Source organism: Melospiza melodia, chromosome 11 (genome assembly GCF_035770615.1).
Source record: "Melospiza melodia melodia isolate bMelMel2 chromosome 11, bMelMel2.pri, whole genome shotgun sequence".
NCBI lineage: Eukaryota > Metazoa > Chordata > Aves > Passeriformes > Passerellidae > Melospiza > Melospiza melodia.
The window spans coordinates 13718394-13738384 of NC_086204.1; the positions used below are offsets into that span (position 1 = coordinate 13718394).

The window sequence follows — 19991 nt, forward strand, 5'->3', positions numbered from 1 at the left end:
AGTCACAGCAACTAGGAAGAAGGAATTTAGAAAGCAGACATTGCAAAGATGATAATATGTTACAAATAGGATCAAACAGTCCTTTTTATGTGTTTAGTTTTTAAGATTGTTCTTAAGGTAAGGCCTTCTGGCAAATGGTATCAGTTTTGTTAAGTTGCTTAGTATGAAGGCGGTTTCAGGAGGCTTCCTGTATGGAATACAGCTATTGGCTCTTGAATAACATTAGAATAAATCCAATATATGTAAGTCATTTTACCCTATAGCAGATGGGAGCTTAAGTCATTGAGAGAAGATCAATGGAATCATTTAGCTTTTTGTGTTGTTTCAGTGTAGAAAGACAGTCTGTTCCAAATCAAGAGAGGAGTCTGCTAAGGATATTTAGGTTTCATTGAAATAAAGCACAGTTCACATCAAAAGAAGATGTGCTATTTCAAATTCATAACAATTGACTATTAGTCTGTTTTTAATATTTTTCTTTGGCATGTAATCCTGTTTAATTAGATTCTACTCTCTCTGTTGTTTCAAGATTCCATAAACTGGAGTCTTATATACCAGCTGCTAAAGCAGGAGTTACTGTCTAAATGATATTCACAATGAGTATTTGGAAGGTTTACAATTATACCCTTGCTAATAAATTGTGCTATTTTCCCCAACAGTTTTAAGTGCTAATCTTCAGAAGGCATTTTAAAATTAGCTAAAATTCTGTCAAGAGATTTACAAAAATTGTTAGCATGAAGATAATTATGTCACAGTCCTTGGACTCCATCTCTGATTGTGTGCATAAATCAGAAAATGTCAGCTGTGTTTTCCCTTAATAATTATCCTTGCAGCAATATATTACAGTTTGGATTACTATTATAGTGTAGCTTTAGGTTTATAAACCACAAGTTCGTTATTTCTGAAGTTTTCTGCTGATGAAATAATTCACATTTCTGTAATAAGTAATATTTGTGTTAACACTTCAGATCTATCAATAAGTGAAAATCAGCGTTCTACACTTTTTTACACAGTCCCCTAAAGCAATCAGCTTTTTTGTAACTATTTTGTTAAACGAGGTCCCTTCTATAGTATGGCCAGCATTTTCAAAAGAGCTAGCTGATGTGGTCACCCTTGTAGCATGTGTAGAATTTGAAGTTTTAAGGACTTTTTGGACCAATTTTTGGAAATCTTCCTGCTGAATTTTTCCCAGATGTAGGTAGATTTTGTAGGTCCTCAACAGTTTTGGTAATCTCTTGTTAGAACCTACCTCCTTAAACATAATGAGTTGAAATATCAGAGTGAGTTAGTAAATCCTTCAGAATTTGGACCAAGTTATCTCATTTTAAGGGCTCAGAAATTAAGGTACAAATACGCTAAATAAATTAGATTTGTCTGCATAAACAGTAGGAAATTGACACAACATACTCTAGGAACCTTTCTCATGAGTTATAAAGAAGAAAATGGGAAAAATGAATTTGTTTTAGCATTAGTACTAATAGCAAATTTGAACTGAATAGGTAAGAGCTGTTCTGTCTTTCAATTGCTGTACATTCCTTATGTTTAATACTCAGGAAATTTGACATTAGAAGTGTGAGATTTACTCAAGATTTCTAAGAAAATTTCCTAAAACCTATGCAGAAGCAATGAATTCTGAGAATTCAACACTCATACTACTAACCTTGAAAACCTCTTTCATAGAAGAGGGATGGTATTTCAAGTAGGACTTTTGATTTGGCGATGTATCAGCAAGGATAAGAGATCTACTCAACCTCAGTGATGCAGGCTGCCTTAGAATAGGTCTTACACTGTTGTGAGTACAAAAGATTTTTATTTCTCGACTGTCTCAAAATGTGTGTAGAGAAATTATCTGTAATTTTGAAAGTCTTCTGTGAAGTACTTCAGGATAGATTTAAAGTAGCAGGATATGGCTTATTGTGATTCCACTCTTGTTTCGGTACTTGGAAGATTTATGGTTGATTTCAGTGGGAGTGGGGTCATACTTAGCCCTACTGTATCACAGAATGGGCAAGTTTGAGTTATGGTCTTCCAAGACTGACTCTTACTTCTGAGCAGAGCAGAGGCAGCAGTGCTTTTGTCATTTAGGGACATCCTCAGTGGTGACACCAGGCAGCAGACTGCTGTGCTAGTCTGTTGGTTTCTGAGATACTTCTGCTAGGTTCTTCATTTGACTCAAATGAAGAATTCCTTTTCCAATAAGTCAAAGAGGGCTTTTTCATCCAAGACAAAAACATAGGTAAGAAAGCTAAGCTGATCAATGTTAAGGATGGGTTTTAAAGAGTGTGACCTCACTTTTGCCAGAATATCCCAGGTTTTTATTTAAAACCTTGAGAGTTTCTTTATTTGTGTTGCTTGAGCTAGATGGTTTCTTCAACCAGTGTCAGAGTACTTTGGACTTGTCACTTGAAATATCTGAAAATACAGAATTGTGAACACATAGTCTTTGCTCCTAAAGCTTGCAGTTTATTTTATTAACAGAAATAAATTGTAGCAGGGAAAAGTCATATTTTTGTGGTTATGAGAGGAAAAGCTTTTCAACTTGTTCATTAATCTTCCTTCTTCCTCATCTTCATACACTCATTATTCATCTTTTTCATTTCTGGTTATACATTTTACCAGTCTGCTGTGTGTCATGCCACAGATAGTTGTGAATATCCAGTCCACATCTCCATTTTTAACTAGCTGTCATGAAGCTTGAGATCTCATATGATAAATAAGCCATTTATTTATAGATAAAATAGAAATACTTACTTCCTGCTCTTGCTTTTTCACTAAAAGAATTCCAAGTATTTATCCTAGAATCCTATAAGAAGTAGTATTTAGACTTATGTGGCTTTTTTCTATGTAATGGCGTTTTGACTTATGATGACCATGTCCCTAATTGCAACTCTGTACTTATTCTTCCTCCCAAACTTCTCAAGGGTGATATTTAATTTAGTATCGTGCAGAACTACAGATCTGCCAACGGCGATAACATATAGACTGCTATATAATTATTGAATCAGAGAGTTAAAACTTCTAGACTGTATCTATTCCCACAAAAAATCACTTGGCAGTGAGCCACCAAAAGCAATTTTTTTCATTGCTTGCATTTTGATTTTTTTACTTTAGCTGTTGCTCTAAATGAAACACCTTGGACTTGAATTGCTCATTAGACTTAAATGTATTCTGATGTATTATGGGCCAAAATACACTGTCCTATGCAATGTGCTTATACATATGAATTGTCTGGTAGCATGGATAATAGAATGAACTCAGTTTTTGCTAGTGATTTAATACTTCAGAATGTAAAACTCACCCTGGTCATGGTCTACTGAAGTTTCCTCATTTTCCAGACATTCTTCAGAGTATTCTCATGCTTACAATTTCATTTCAAGGCTTTCTCAGAAACTGATACCCTTTCAGATTATCTACAGTACTGCATGTGAGCTGACACTCAGACACGTGAAGTGTCCTCTATGCACCTGTAGTTATGCTTATATTTGGTATTTCAGACACCCTTTCCTCCTTCCTCTGCGGTGATCAAGCATGCTTGCATGAGTGGAAAAGCAGTGGGTATGATCAGCAGTTGCTTACTCTCCTAGTCAGGACAACTGCAGTAACTTATGGCATGGTCCTGTGAGATCATTCTCCTTCATGAGTTTGCTTCTGGCTCCTTCTCAGTCTGCTTCTGAGCTTTTTTAGCTCATTTTCTTCTAATGACTCTACAGTTTGCTCTCCAACTATTGTACCTTGAATGAGAGCTATTTGGCTGAAAGTAGCTGAGAAAAATACTCTCCAGAAACAATTCTCAGAAATGGTAGAAGTAAGTTCACAAGAATGAATTGTGTTCTCCTCAGATTTTTTGAATCTGTAGTGAGGTGCTAGTGAACAATGGATCTTGGAGCAGTATTCCAAATTACATTTCCTCTGGCTTCTATTTCCCTGGAGGATGGGAGGTTTAATTTTGCTTGCACAGATACTTGCATCTTAGTATTGATGAAGTGAGAATCCTTCATTAATTAGTATTGTTGATTTGGATTTCTTTTATATATTTTAAATGACTAGCCTGCCTGTATGTGCTTGGAGCTGAAGGTCAGTGTATGCTGATCTGATTAATGGAATACTTCATTGTACAGCTTCCATATTTCTTTTGCAATCCCTTTGACTCTTCAAGTATCATTTTGCTATGCAAAGGACAACTGATTGTAACATAAACAAATTAACAGATCACTTTAACTGTGGGACGAGACTTACTGTGACATGCGTAGTATTTACGAAGGAGAAAAAAGATGTCAAAATATGTCAAATATGTGTAGCTCTGTTATTTTTCTGCTCAGAAATGTATTGTTGAAGCTTTAAAACTTTGTATTAAAAGATCTGTAATCTTATCTAAAAATAATGATAGTTTAAATGTTAATTGGGCAAGATAAAATACATTGCTAGGTCATTTATAAGAATCTAATGATTTCCTTTTCAGTAATGCTTTTGTAGCCTCAGATTGAATGTATTTATAAAAATAAGGAATCAATGCAAATAAGAAAAAAACAATAGATAACTCCTATTGTATTTATTATAACTAGTTTTAAGATGTGGTCTTAAAGATGAAGTCACTTATTAAATACTATGGAAGCAATATGACCAAATAATAGCGCCCATAATTTCTTTAAAATTATGGCTACAAATAGAGCCTGGCAATCCTGCCTTTGAAGTTTGTTAGCAAAAGGAGCTGGTCTGCTTGCAACTTGTTTCTTTTAAACCCATATGGCAAAATTATGCCTCCCTGAGGTAACTTTTGGTATTGGAGAAAGTTGTTGTATAGAACAGGGGTAACCTAAAAGCCTCCTGTATTGATGAAGCCTCAAGAGAATATAAAAATCCTATGGAAGGTGCAGATGATTAGAGAATTCTTGTTCACTGGCATTTCAGACTCACTTTGTACAGACACAAATTACTGCACTTCCCAGCATCTTCTGAATCAATTTTACTGTCTTTGTGGCAGCAGAAGAAAAGCATCAGTGCTCTGAAGTAATGGAACCAGTCACACATTTAGTAATAATTTACAGAATATATCAAAGTTTTACTTCATTTATTGTGACAAAATTGTGGGTTTCATATTACTTTTATAAATATTGGTTATCTCTAATCTGGAAGAAACATTGTGGTTGAGGTGTCTGTAAACAATTAAGCATTTCAATTTCTGTTATGTTTTAAAAATTTAGTAGGAATTAAATATGACTGGTTTTTTTCCAGCAATCCTGCCTGTTTTATTGGGATGTAATTTATAAATTTTATAATAATAATAATAATAAAAAATGCTCATTTAGGTTTCTGTTCTCCTGTTTGTGTGCTATAGTAGCATTGTAGCCTCACACAGAGATAAATGAAAAAAAATAAAGAAGAAAAAGTAAAAATTCTATAAATTTCATTATGGAAAATTTATAAGATGATTTCCATGACAACCATATAATAAGATTCATGTTTACTTTAGTTCTGAGTTCTCAATGTCTTTTTAATGACTCCCATGTAATTAAGACAGAATGCATAATTTGAGGTAACATAGTATAAATCAGTTTTGTTTGCATGATGCTGAATACTGTCAATACATGTACAATGAACTGTTTAAGAGCCTTACATGGAAATGTCCATTTGTTGCAGAACTGTGAGAAACTGGAAAATAATTTTGATGACATCAAGCACACGACTCTTAGTGAGCGAGGAGCACTTCGAGAAGCAATGAGGTAAGTCTGGGTCACCATAGCAACAGTCACAGATGTGGTAAAGAAAGAGTCATTCTTCATTATTGGGGGAACAAATGAGTTCATTGCCACCATTCAGCTCTATTCTCTAAGGTATTAATTTGTCAGTGGAGAGGCTTCCCTTGAGGCTGTACTTTGGTTTTGAAGCTGCATAAATGTTAAGCCTGACTGCACAGTAAAAAATGTAAATGTTTAATTTGTTATTTAAAATGCTTAAGGGGTGCCTTGCTTTATATTTATACTAAACTGTGAGTGAATGAAAATATTGTTCATCTAAATTCTGTAAGTGTTAAAGCAATTGTACAATGGTGTCTGAACAAACCTGTATCTGCTTTAAATTGAATTTGATTTTTATGTATGTAGTTCCTGTGTACTCTGATTTTATCGCCAAAATTAGGTGATTTTGGTTTTGGTAAAGGAATGTAAGAATCTGTCAGGTCCTTTATGTGTTGTAGAGATGTATATTTTGTTTAATATCATATTTTTGCGCTTAATATTTATTAGAGGAGTTTAAAATTAGTCAGAAGATGAATTTTCTGCCATCCTTACTTGCACTGGAGAGTATTTGGGTACAGGACTCCAAAGTCCTGCCACATACAGTGCCTGGAAAAGGGAGTGATTACTATGCAGAAAGGTGGTGGAATTGAAGACAGGTTTTCCAAAGTAACTCACTGAATAATCAGGAAGATGTTATTTATAGTGTTATGTGTGAATCAGAAAATTATATAAGCTTCACTTTTAAAGGTTTTGAAATTGGGTAGTAAAATGTAATGATGCAAACATAGTGCTTCATCTCATTTGCCTCATCTCAGAGTAACTTCTTACACTTGAACCAGTGCAGTAAAAAGTAAAAACAACAACAATCCCCCTAAGAATCCACTTGATGAAATAAATACACATATTTGCTTTGACTGTGTCCGTTATCCATTTAAATTTATGGATGTGTGTGAATGACTTGATTTGCATGAATTACGTTCACGATGCTCGTCTCATGTGCACTGACTGTTTGAAAAGGTATTCTTACCTACAAGTATTCTGAACATTTCAACTACCAGTGCTGCAAATAACTGTAAAAATAATGACATTCACCTTTCTAATAGTGATTTTTGCTTTATGCTTGTGTTACTTCATATGTTTAGGGTTTTCTCCAATGTGATTGGTCATCTGTATACGTAAGTCTTGCATCTAGTGTCAAAAAATGGAAAGTGATTTAAAGTAAAGATTTGGGGAATTTTTGGCAAATGAAGCTGCCTTTAATATTTCCAACAAATTGGATTTCAGGTTGTTGCTGTCCTGTAACAGTGTTCAGGTTTGTGACGTTTTGCAATGCATGACTCAGCAGGGATAATATTTAAAAAACTTGGGAGCTGACAGCTCTTCCATGATCAACATTGAATAGCAAGGGGAGCTTTGGCATTTCAAAGGTCATGTTTCTGTTACAAAGCCTGTTTAGAAGATTCTTGTGATTCTTTGCTGTGCAAAACGCTTTACTATCTCATAAATTTGTATCCTGGCTATTTCTGTGAGTGTACAAGCCATTCTGAGAAATAGTTATTGATTGTGAAGAGTGACAGATATTGTGCAGTGCTGGAATTCTCTTAATTGCAGTCAGTATTGTATGGTTGGTTGTTTCCTTAGTTGCTTTTTTATTTTGAGATAAAGAAAATACCTGACTTACTAAATTTATACTATTGTATGTTTTTATAACATACTTGAGTGCCACATGAAAGATGGAAAATGTTAATTTAGCTGCATGTAGGTGTACATATTTTTCTAAAGGTGTGTGAAAGATCCTTGTTGTTTTAGCTTGTACAGTTCTTTCTGCTGTATAGTCACCTCATTTACTGAGTGGCTGCATTTTTCTTTTTGGATCCCAAGATTGTCTGTATGTGTGTAATTCAAATGGTACATTTTTCTAGATTCAAGTTCACTTTTCCATTCCATGACAGGAGTGGACATTGGACCAGGCATGGGAGGACATAGATTTGCTGACCTCAGTATTATGAGGTACATGCCTCCTTTGGGTAAGGGAAGCTTCTGGAGAGGGTTGCACATTGCACAAAAGCACTAAAATCCTGTGGGCATGAAAGCAACAGCAACAAAAAAATCCTAGCTGGATAGCTAAGTGGATATATGTGGATCTCGGATGAGCCTTAAGTTGAGTGGGCAGTCTGCCCAAATCCACTCTGATTTCCCAGAGTGGTGCTACTGGTCTGCCAGATGAGAAAGACAATGAACACTTTTTCCCAATGCTCCTGTTTGGAACGAGACCTTCCATTTTAACTTCATCTTTGAGAAAAATGGCCAATTTAATATGGGTTTCAGTACACTTCTAGTCTATGAGTATCACTGTGCTCTGCATAAACAAATACTAATATCCAAGAAGGATCTTGTTCTGTTTCCAGCTCTTCAGTATTCAAATTGAGGACTACATGAAAATTATCTTTCTTGTTCACGTATATAGATGTATGCAAAATAAACTTTCTGAAGGGCTTTGAAATTATCACAAAGCCTACGAACTTTTTCTACTTCTACTTTACACTTATTCTAGATTTTGAATGAGATAATGAACTGATAGTAGTTTGCCATTATTCAGTATATAAAGAGTGGTATTCTAAGAATTTGATTTACTTGTGATCGCACATAAAATCCATAAAGCATTCAATTCATTTAATGTTTTGCTTATTTTGTTAATGTACTCCAAATGTTTTATTTATTACTATATTTTAATGCAGCTGCAAAGCTGAAATAAACAATAAAAATCCATTAGTTTTTTGAATTGGAGTTTATAAATGGACAGACTATTGCTTGCTTACCTTGAATATGTATATGATAAATTAATTGGGTATTTTATGTAGTAACTTGTCAGAAAAATATAGCTATATACCTATAATGTCAGGTTGCATAAGAGCACTGTAATTTTGTTAAACAAAGCTCAATTTGTTTTTAACATATAATTAGTGGGAAAAATCTGGATCCAAATCATCAGTAAAGATTCATCTAGAATTTTAAAGGAGCTTTTAGACTGTTTTTTCTGCTACAAGGAGATAACTATTTGAGGAGCAGGAAGTGGTGTAGCTGGGTGCTGACACTGGGAGTCTTTTCATAGGTGGTGAAGCCAGAATATGGACTGCTACAGTAGGCATTTCTAGGGAAACTAGGGTAGAGTAGCCTTGAGGAGTCTTTAAATTAGGCGAACAATAATGATAACCCTGCTCTCTCAAATTATAAGGTAACTTTAGCGAGAAGTGTGGCAGGCATCCAAACTCAGTTATTAATATCAAATTAGATATTAATAAATTACTAAGATAAGGTTTAGTGAGGTACTGGGTTTAAAAAGTACTAATTTCAAAAAGCAGCAGACATCAGTGGCCTGGATTCTTTTTCTTGCTGAATTTGTTCATTCTGTGTACAGGCATTCATTGTTGTCATCAAGAGAGAGAATCAGAATTGATGAAATTGGGAGGTTGAAGATGATATAAACATGTGGTCTCTGCATTTTTTTGATTGCATATCAGCAAAATATTTTTGAGCATGCATCCCCCATATTTGTGTGTTTGTACATGTATTGCCACTATACTAATATTTTGAATCTTATAGAACACACCTCAGAATGGAAATTAAAAAAAAAAAAGACTGATAAAGATGACATAAAGACTACTTAATTTAAAAAAATTATTAATTGCACAGAAAATATTTTCTTCCCACATTGACATGGTTTGTCTTGTGCATGCTCTGCTTTCCTCCCCAGGCACCAGTTCAGGCTGGGGATGTTCCTCCCCAGGTGTAGGATTTCATGGTGGGTTGGTTGGTTTGTTTGTTTTTTGGTTTTTGCTTGTATGTTTTTTAATGTGGTTTCTGCAGGCTTGTTCCTCCAGCCTGTCAACAGCAGCCCAACATTTTGGAGTGCCACCACTCAGCAGGTGTTAGATTGCTTTTGAATGCTGTATATATGTTACTATGTGTTCTAGACCCATGTCTCGTGTACATTTCATGATCCTGGTGTCAGACAAATGAATCCATAGCATTTCAAAGCAAACTTTTTCTGAATGTAGTGTTGCAGTTGCTTACTTACCAGCTGAGTTGGGGAGCCACCATGGTGGGTTAAGGCAGTGAGCAATCAGCAAGGCTGGAGAGGTGTTAATACGTAAATGGGTCCTACTCGTAGGTGGATATGGAGATGGTCTGTCTTGTGAACACTGAGTATGTGTGAAAGCTTTGCAAGTCAAAATTAAAGCTGAGTATTTTTGTGTAGTCTTCTCGTTATTAAAGGAAAATTGAAACATATTTATTCGTACTTTGAAATGGGAAAGTTTGCTTATCTGTTTAAATCAGTATAAAAGATACCAAATTCATTTAGAATTTTCTTGTGCATTCATATATTTGCATATGGTTTCAGATAATATGAACAAGGGAGTGAAGCTTCAACTGTGATTTCCAGTTTGCTAGAAACAGTTTCTGTTAATGATGATATTCACTGTTGTCTTGACAACTGTGCAAGCTGGGGTTAGTAATAATCAGGCTTCTTTTAATATGGTCTAGACTCTCAGATGTATTTGACAAATAGTTTCTATGACTGGGCAAAACCCAAGAAAATTGCAGTGTAAGAAGTTCCAAGGTTTCACAAGTATTCATTAGTTTGCATAGTAAAAGCTGGAAATTTAAACATGTAAACGAAACAGGTCTGTAGTGCAAACTACAAAACATCTGAGGGAGCTGGAGTTTGGTCTGGAGAAGGAGGAGGCTCAGGGCAGAATTTACCATTCTCTACAACTGCCCACAAGGAGGGTTTAGCAAGATGGGGGTTGGCATCTTCTCCCATGCAAACAGAGATATGGCAAGAGGGCATGGCCTCAAGCTGTGCCAGGGAGGGTTCAGGCTGGACATCAGGAGGGATTTTTTCACTGAAAGAGTTTGTAAAACCTTGGAGCAGGCTGCTCAGGGAGGTGGAAGAGTCACCATCAAGGAAATGTTTAAGAAACAACTGGATGTGGCAGTTAGTGCTGTGGTTTAGTGGCCAAGGTGGTGTTTGGTCAAAGATCATTGGTATCAATGATCTCAGGGATCTTTTCCAAACTTAATGATGCTATGAAAATAGCCACTAGCCTTGTGTTAGCGTGTTTATTTGGGATTTAGGGAGTAAGTCCAAGTTTCTCTTCTACCTTCTTCTATATTTACATTATCTCCAGTGCAGTCACTTGAATGCTGCTTAGGGCATGCTTTTTGGAGAAAAGCAAGTGACTGATTCTTATGTATTTAACAAAAATGTTGTGCTGCTTCCAAACGGCAACAACACTTTGCATTTTGGGTGACCAGCTCGTGTTCCTCTGATATATCTATCTCAGCACCAAGAAACAAACACCCTCTGCCACAGAGACATATTAATTAGGTAAGCCACTGATTGGATTATTGATTTAGACCCTTATTTAGACGGCATTTGGCTTAGAGATACTCCCTAAAAAAATTAGCTGCAGAGGTGTTCTCAAAGTGAAAAGAAAAAATCCCATAAAACTGTGGAGATGAGGGAATGTCTAACTTGGTCCTCTTGGAACTTGTTTTCTATATATGCATCTTCACAATTTTATAAATTTACCATATTATTAATAGCATATGGAGATGAGATGCTGCAAAATGTAAGTGTTTCTAGTTGTGTTTGGTGTTGCATAGAAATGAATGCAGAATGTTAAAGCACTTGAGAACTTTTAATAGTACTTCCATTATAAAAATCAATGTGGCTATAATTTTGAGTGCCATTTTGAATCAGAACTTCACTATCATTCTTAGTTTACATTACAGATCAAACAGATTGCCAACATCACTCGCACTGACGAAGCATTAGCCATATGCCTTCGCACTGCAAGGCTGCCCTGGATATGGATAGCTACGACTAACCAAGCTGCTTCTGTGCTAGAAGCTGTTTAGTGGCATTAACAAGGCACTGTTAAGCTGTGCCCATGCAATTTTACCATGCTCTTTGTTGGCTTACTAACTTCTGAGTCACTCACTAGCCACCCTTTGAGAGCCTTGGATGAATTGCTCAGATCTGGCCATGATGGAATAATTTCGGTCTATAGACAGATGCTGCAGAGCTGTAACGCCAAGCATATACAGCAACCCATGACATTAATGTAATTATTTTTGTGATAATTATTATAACTTGCATTGTCTTTGTCATTTCTGTGGAAAGTTAAAGAACTTCATATTTCATTTTGCAACTAAAAAGAAGGTTCTGATATGCGTTAAGACCATTTTTCAGGTGTCACTTACTGAAAATTTTGTGGAACTAGTGATAATGCTTAACTTTGGCACTAAAGAATGTAACTGCATTGCCTTATGTATATTTTTCAAGTATAAATCAAGACAATTATAAAGTACCTTGTTTTGAGCATGATTGTGATACTGTTCTATTGAATATCAGTTTCATAATACTTTCCCCAGAAATTTTAAAACTGAAAATAATTTCCAAGTTTGTCAGCTGATTGTTTCACATCCCTTGTTCAAAGTATTGTATTTAATTTCTTATTTTTAATTTATGAGTTATATTTTTTTTGGTCCAGTGATAGGCTGATTTATTTAGATGTTACAGAGGAGGAGATTAAGATTATTTAGATTGTTTTCCTTTGAATGTTCCTTTAGTCACCTAGCCAGGATAAACTGACAAATACAACTTTCACTGATTATGTTTCTGAATGGCAAATATGAAAGGATATTGATTTTTTTTGCTATTCCAGTTGGCAATGTGTATTTGCAGTTACTTTACATCAGAGGTTTGAATTATGCCATGTAGTGTATATAACTTGTACATGTAGAACAAAAACATTGTGAGCAAAACAGCAAAATAAATAATATTTACAGGTTTGAAAACTGCATTATAATTGCTACTTTTGTTGATATACTGAAATGTGCTTTAGGAAGCATCTTACATGAACATTTTTGAGAAAATCTTGTATGTTTCTCACATGCTCTTTTATATGTATTACCGTGACCGAAATATGCTTTGGGTCTGTTCTGAGTATGGTAAATACAATGTTTCTGTATTTGTGTGTAGTATTCCCAAGAAATATTTCAGAGGGGAGAGGAAAAAAACCACCGACTTTGTGACACTTCCACTGAGGAGAGCCTAGTTTTGGTTTTGAACCATTTAGTTTTATGATTTAAAGAAAAGAATTGGATAATAGTCAAAATTTGGTTTTTAACAACCTGCAGGAGATGTTTTCTGATGTTGGTGGTGAAAGAGATTTTGAAAACCACTGTGACAGATGGTTTACCACAAAGACTCCAAAGGTGGCGTGCAGGGGGTGCAGCATCGTACCTTTCAGTGACTAACGGCCACTCGTGCAGAGTAGAAAATTACACCACGGAATTTGGAGTTCACTCCATGGGTTCCCTCTTTGTTGTTTTGTAAAATGCCAAGTTTGAAAATATTTCTGAAATGTCTTCTTTGCTACCATTAGCATTCAGGAAAATGTGTTCTGAATTGCCCGAGAGATGATGTATGAAATATGGACTACCAGCCTATACACTTCAAAAAAGGTTTTGGTTCATGAAATATAAATGTAAAAAAAAAAAAAAAAAATTTATAGATATGAGTGAAGAAAATTTTCTGGTGGTTTTGCTATGAGCCGTGGCTTTTTGTAGACTATTGATGCTTGATTTTGTGTTGCAGGGCTGTGGATGGTTTAGGTAGAAGGTTGCATTTTACCATTTTAAACCATAATGAAAGTTTGGGATGTATACAGAAGCTGGGTGTGTTGCAGCTTTGGCTAAGAAGTCAGGTGTTTTAGTGGAAGATGTTGAAGCTCATGTTTTATTTAGAAATCATTCTTGTAATCTGTAGCCAGTCTACTGAGAGTACCACATTCCACATGTATTTAACAAAGGCCATTTCCAACAGTTTTGTCTACAGTCAGAAACCAGTCTGTCTTTACAAACACTGTTTTACGTATATCTGCGCTTATTTCTTTTCAGACATTTACTGTAGTTCTCAAAAGCCTGAAAAAGTGTAATCTTTTTTCCTCCTTTGTGTTGTTCTTGGACTTTGTTTTGCAATGGATGTCTTTGAGTACATTCTCTTTGGAGTTCAGGATACAAAGCAAAGCTAAGGGTTTGAGGAAAAAATACAATCTTCATTGAAAATTGCATTATTAGGTAGTGTGTCCTTCCATTGTATGTTGATTGTTGCCAGATAATCATTATCTTTTCTGATTGTGGTGGTGTGCTGATTTGGGTGGGATACAGTTAGCTTTCTTCACAGCAGCTGCTCTGGGGGGGCTGTGTTTTGGGTTTGTGCTGAAAGCAGTGTTGATAACACAGGGATGTTTCAGCTATTGCTGAGCAGCACTTGCACAGTCAGGGCCTTTCCTGTTCCTCACCCTACTCCCCAGCAAGGAGGCTGGGAGGGGACACAGCCAGGACAGCTGACCCCAGCTGACCCAAGGGATATCCCAGACAGGTATGGAGGTGTATGGAAAGAGGGGTGGGGTAGACATTCAGAGTTATGGTCTTTTGTCTCTTCCCAAGACACTAGACTGCCAGTGTAACATAGTGAATGTGTTCCTGGTTTTGCTTTGCTTGCATATGCAGCTTTTGCTTTACCTACTCAACTGATTTTGTCTCAGCCCATGAGGTTTCACTTTTACTGTTCCAATTCGCATCAGGAGAGTGTGAATGAGTGGCTTGGTGAGGCTTAGTTTCTAGCTGGGGTTAAACCATGACGTGTTTAGAACCCCTTCGTTATAATGACTGTTATTAACTACTGCTACTTACCTTTTTTGCTGCCTCTCAAAAGTTCCAGTTCTATATTATACCGGCTGTTGCGGTTTTTGGATGTAAGAGCAAACATCCATTTTCCTAGAAATGTTTTGTATGTTGGGGTGAGGGTGTTTCAGAGATTAAACTGTGGGTCCAGCTGTGCCCTAAGATATTTACCTTCCATCAGAATTAATCTGTCCTTCCCCTGTAGACTTCTGAATTTAAATCCTGTTTATTTACTTGAGGCTGTTTGGGAAAAGAAGAAAAGATTATCTAAATTTAATGTTCTAATGGAATCAACCTGTTTATTGAAAGTAAGAGTGTAAAGTGTACTGGACTTGTTAAGAAACACTGGAATCAGTACCATACATTTGACTAAGTGGATACGAAATTTAACAGAAACCATTTCCCATCCTTAGTTCTTCAGAACAAAGATACTTTACATAGGAATCTGTTTCATTGGAGCTTGCTGTTGAAAAGTTGATGGGCAGCCATTTAAGCCCTAGACCACTTTATGTTTTTCAGGACACCACCCAGAGGCTTTCCCTGCTAGTGCCTAAGACAAGGCTACTAAATCTCGAGGCATTTCTGGGACTGAGGAAGGTTAGGATCTCAGGCAACAATTTGTACAGAGAAGCTGCTTGCAGAGTGAGACAAACATAGGAGTTGTGGCCGAGAATAAAGGAACAAACTATTCTGGAGTGATGCCTCCTGCCATGTTGAATGCCCAGGACTGCTTATCTAGGGTGTGCTTTGTAAGGTGCACAGAGTATTGGCAGTGACAAGGTTCTTTGTGGAACAGGCATTTGCAGAAGGCTTCAATTTGTATGCATTTAGTGTATTTAGGTTGTTCGGCATTAGTTCTGGTTTGATCCAATACCAAAAATTAGGGTGATTTGTGGTTTGGTGGTTGTTTTGTTGGGTTTCTTTTGTCCCAGAAAGAAAAACAAAAAGGTCTCTTCTATAAAATAAATCCTGACCTGTTCTAAATATCACCATAGAATTTCACCAATTCAAATGAATTTTAATAGTTGATCTGTGTATGGAACGGAATGTAATGGAAAGAATTATAATGTGATTTCCATCAGAATACTTAAAAAGACTTGATTTATAATCTGATGCCATTACAACACAATAATCTTTTAAAACAAGTAAGTTATTTTAAAATAGTATGGCTACTTTTTAAAGTCCTACTTTTAATAGTATTAAATATTTCTACTATTGCCACATTAAAAATTAGGGATTACTATTACTATATATAGAACTTTTTAAATTCAATAAAATTATTACAGCTGCTATATTTATAACGACTATTACTTTTATTGCTACTATCAAATAGTACTGTTTAATGGTACTGATCAATGCCCTAAATACTTTTCTTTCTGCTATTTTGCCTATTGAAGATTTTTCCACATTTTTGGTCATTAATTAGTATTAAACAAGCATTTCCTTTGTAATCGTTAGTATGACAAATGAAGAAAAATATTTTTAAATTGATATCTGAGAAAACACTATTTGAAGAGTGTTTTAAAATAGAAAAAGAAATATATTTATAAAATAATTTTTCCTCTTTGTCCTACCTGATGTATCTTCCTGATTGAGCAAAAAGTGGTTTTCCTAGTACCTCTTCTTGCTTATCTGTGTTTTTCTAATGAAGAGAAGGTGCACTTGAACACGTGCAGAACAGTTTCTGTTCCCAGGGAGCTACAGTGGCTTGCTTGGCTCATGGCTGGCTGTTACATGTTGGGCTGTGCCTCACAGTATCCACCCGTCAGTCTTCCCATTGCGAATTCGCTTGCATGGCAACTGCTGGTGCTGTTAACCCTCTTCTGTCCTGAAGGGTATTCCCTTGTGGCTTCTCAGATTAAATATTTAATTGGGCTGGGAATTGTTCTTGTAATTAAAGAACCATACAGAGCTGTTTAAAAATACTTTACCAGGAATGGTTATATATTTAGAAGAGGTTGTGGCTGCACTGAGTGTGTTCCACTGAAGAGAGCTGTGGCAGCATGGCTGAGAACCGCTGGCCGTGTGGCTGCAGTAGCCTGAACAGGAGATGTTTCTTGAGTGCATCTTTCAGCCTGTGCTGAGGTGCAGCTGCACGCTGAACAGCATGTGGCACGGCTTCGCTCTGGGTACCTAGAGGAGCACAAAAGGCTCTGTGTGAGTCCCATGTTCAGTCACAGCCTGCCTGTCAGGTGCTCTCGGTGTCACCTCCAGACACCGGTGCCAGCTGTGCGAGGGCTGCGGGGCAGGGCAGTGCGTGCCGGGCGGGGATGTGCTGCTGCCCCAGGCAGGTGAGAGCTCCCGTGCTGTCCCTGCCATGGCTGGCACAGGGGGCTGGCACAGGGAAGCTTCAGGAACACACTTGCTCAGGCCAACAGGACTAGGTTAGAAGTAAGCTGAAATAAGCACTTTACAGGAAGGATTATTTATGTCAGGTTTAATGCCAGCTGTTTTGTTATAGAAACCCTCTGCTTCTGGGCCACACTGCTCATAGACACAGTCATTCTCAGGGGTCTTCTACTATTAGAGATGTAGCCATTCTAGGCACAAATCTTTCTGTGAGCAGAATCATAGGGAAAGGCTGGTTATCATTTCAGAGGAGAGAGACCCACTCTTCACCCAACTGCAGATGAAATCCCTGAATTTCCTTTTATACTACAGGAAGGCATTTAATGAGCAGGGACTATACAGAATGAATCTTTTCCCCTTTTTCTTAGTTGAAATAGATCTGTTTCAGTAAGTGTAAAACTAAGTCCCTGCTTCTATGATCAATTTTTATTCCTTTATTTTTTTTGGGTACATTGGGTGAAGGAAGAATTGACTCAGATCTTTCCAAATTACAGGTAATCTTTTTGCTATTGGCTTTGTTAACTGTTCTGTCTCCTCCTAGTATAACAATGTCATAACACATAAAATTTATTTTGTTTTAAAATTAAAGCTGAAAACAGAGCCTTGAAATGCAACTTCTCTTAATATTTTCTCTTCTATCATACTCATTTAATTCTTGATGTAAAACAAGAATTCACTGCTTTTGTGCTGGGAGTACGAAGCCACAAGTTGATAATGGTAACTCGATGTTTGTAATATAAAGTGCTGTTCCTGTAGTGTGGTCCAATTACACAATAGTAAAGCAGGGATGTAACACAGCAATGCTGCTTTCCTATTTGTTTCAGTAAGTTTAGCACAGCGGGAAACGTGGCATTCTTCCAAGGTAATGCGTCAAGCTTACAGTTGGATGGCGGTGCCAGGGAAATTATTCCAAGTCTTCGCGTGCCAGCTAATAACTCTCGCTGAATGTATGCGACAATTGTCTTGTGAAATGTATTTGATGCCATTTCATTGCAAGGATTTTACATTTTAATTTTGAGATATTATGGTATTCTAGAGATATTTGAAAAAGTTTCTCCGTAGGTGCTACATTTATGGCATTGTAGTTTTAGTAATCAAATGCAATTTCTTCTGGTTAGAGTGTGTACACCCTTTTAAAAAATCCTGCTGTATCTTCTGAAATCAGAAAGAAGTACTCCATGAATTAGATCAAATTATGGTCATTGTTCCTCCAAAAATGTCCTATTTTTTGAGGAAGAATATATCTAAAACAAACATCTTAACTGAAAATATATGCCTGATAGCAACAGAATGTCTCATTTCATTTTGAAGTGTGGAACGTAATAATGTATCAGCCATTTGGCAGCTGGGAGAAACCAGAACTGTCGAGGCATCTTTTTTGGTAGTCATTTCGCTGTAGAGACCTGGGGGTTGGATAGGAATCAGAATTTTTGCAGTTGGTCTTACTCTTCACTAGTTTTCACATTGCTTTAAAGCCATTCCCCAAGTCAGTAAATATCACTGTTGCACTGTGGCATCAACCCACTGCAACTGTCTTAAAGATACATTGATATTCTTTATAGCTTTGAACGGTCCTCAGCAAAATATATACATTTAAAATACCATGGCAGTGGCTTTATAAATAGCTCCATGATATATTTTTTAATGCTTCAAATGTGGTGAGGAGCAGTCACTGCTTTTGGAGCATTAGCAAATAGTTCACAATTAAGGAGTTTAATCTTTAGCCTCACTAGCAATCTTGGAACAGAGGGTGTCAGTGCATACTAAAAACAGTATTGGGTTTTCTTTTTGTGAACCACAGAGAGCTCAGAGTACATCAGTTAGTTCCAAACAGGCTATTGAATCATAGGTAAAAATACCAGCTGTACTGCACCTGGTTTAATTTTATGATTATAAAAGTAAAATTCCTACATCTCGGGCTTTATTTTTATTAATCCCCACTGCTCATTTTCAGTCAGTATTCTTAGAAGTGTGTCTGACACCACTTGCTCAGAGACATTTTCTCTGTTGGGCATACAATAAAGATAATAATTACTACTAGTGTTTAAAGCTTTCCAAAGATCTTTAGTTAAATACATACATATACCTACCTTGAAGCATTTCTGAATGCCTTTGGCAGCCCTGATCCAGCAAGTGGAAGGTTCATTGTCATTGGCAGTGTTTGTTGTTCCAGAGGGTGTGTTTGTTCCAGCTGGTGGGAGTCGTTTCAACACTGACATGTGAAGAGTATATAAAAGAAAATAAAGAGCATAGGAGATGCACAGGGGTTAATCAGCCAAACATCAGCCTTGGCCCATGCTCCTGCAGGCAGAAGTACTATCAGGTTTGGGAAAAAAATAAAAGACTACTGAGCTAGCTGAGCATCAAGACCTGCACAGGTTCAGCAAAGCAAACTGCAGACAATTATTAATGGGACTGAAATTAGGGATTAATCACTACTGATATCCCATAGTAATTCCTGCTAGCATCAAGAGAATCAACAAATTCTCCGTGCAGTTAATATGGTGAGCTTGCTGACTGCAAATGTGGGCTGTGTATGTTGTCAGCTTTTAAGGGTCCTCGCGCATGAGAATTGCCTCACGCAGTGGGGAGTGAAAGAAGAGCGTGTTGAGTGGACGAGGGTACATGCTGATTTGGCAAAGGAAATAGGATGAATTCCTGGGTCAATAGTGATAATGATCAGAGTGCCTTTCTGATGAATAATTAAGTATGGGGTGGTCAAAATTTTCCTCTCAGTAGTGACATAATTTGGCATAGTAAGTGCCAATATTTAATGAAAAATACACATTTGGGGTTTTCCAAGCTGGTTTCAGGCTCTTACAGCTGCTTTCATAGCTTTGAAAGCTCTCTTTTGGATTGTAAAAAAACCAAAACCAAACCAACCCCCCTCCCCACATTTGAACATTACCTGTCAGGGGTTTTGGGGACAGCAATCACAAAAAGAGGATCAGTCAAAGATAAAGATCAAAACCACAGAGTGACAAAACATGCTTGTCCCTGGATATCCTGGATCAGAGTATCTGCTCAACACCTTGCTTTGCTTTGATGACTAGTGCTGACACTGAGATGGTGCTGCTTTCTCAGTAACAAAACTCCAGCTGAAGCACTGAGTCAGTATATGTAACATGATGTGATTTTTTTCACCTATTT

General features: G+C 36.7%; 1 protein-coding gene across 2 annotated transcripts in view; it reads left to right on the top strand.

Moving 5' to 3' along the window:
* DPYD (dihydropyrimidine dehydrogenase) overlaps positions 1-19991 on the top strand; it is a 329324-nt gene that overhangs the window by 39257 nt on the left and 270076 nt on the right. For both annotated transcript variants that reach the window (XM_063165647.1, XM_063165648.1), the window contains exon 3: positions 5635-5717. In XM_063165647.1, the coding sequence (XP_063021717.1) occupies positions 5635-5717 (83 nt within the window). The remainder of the gene's footprint in view (positions 1-5634; positions 5718-19991) is intronic.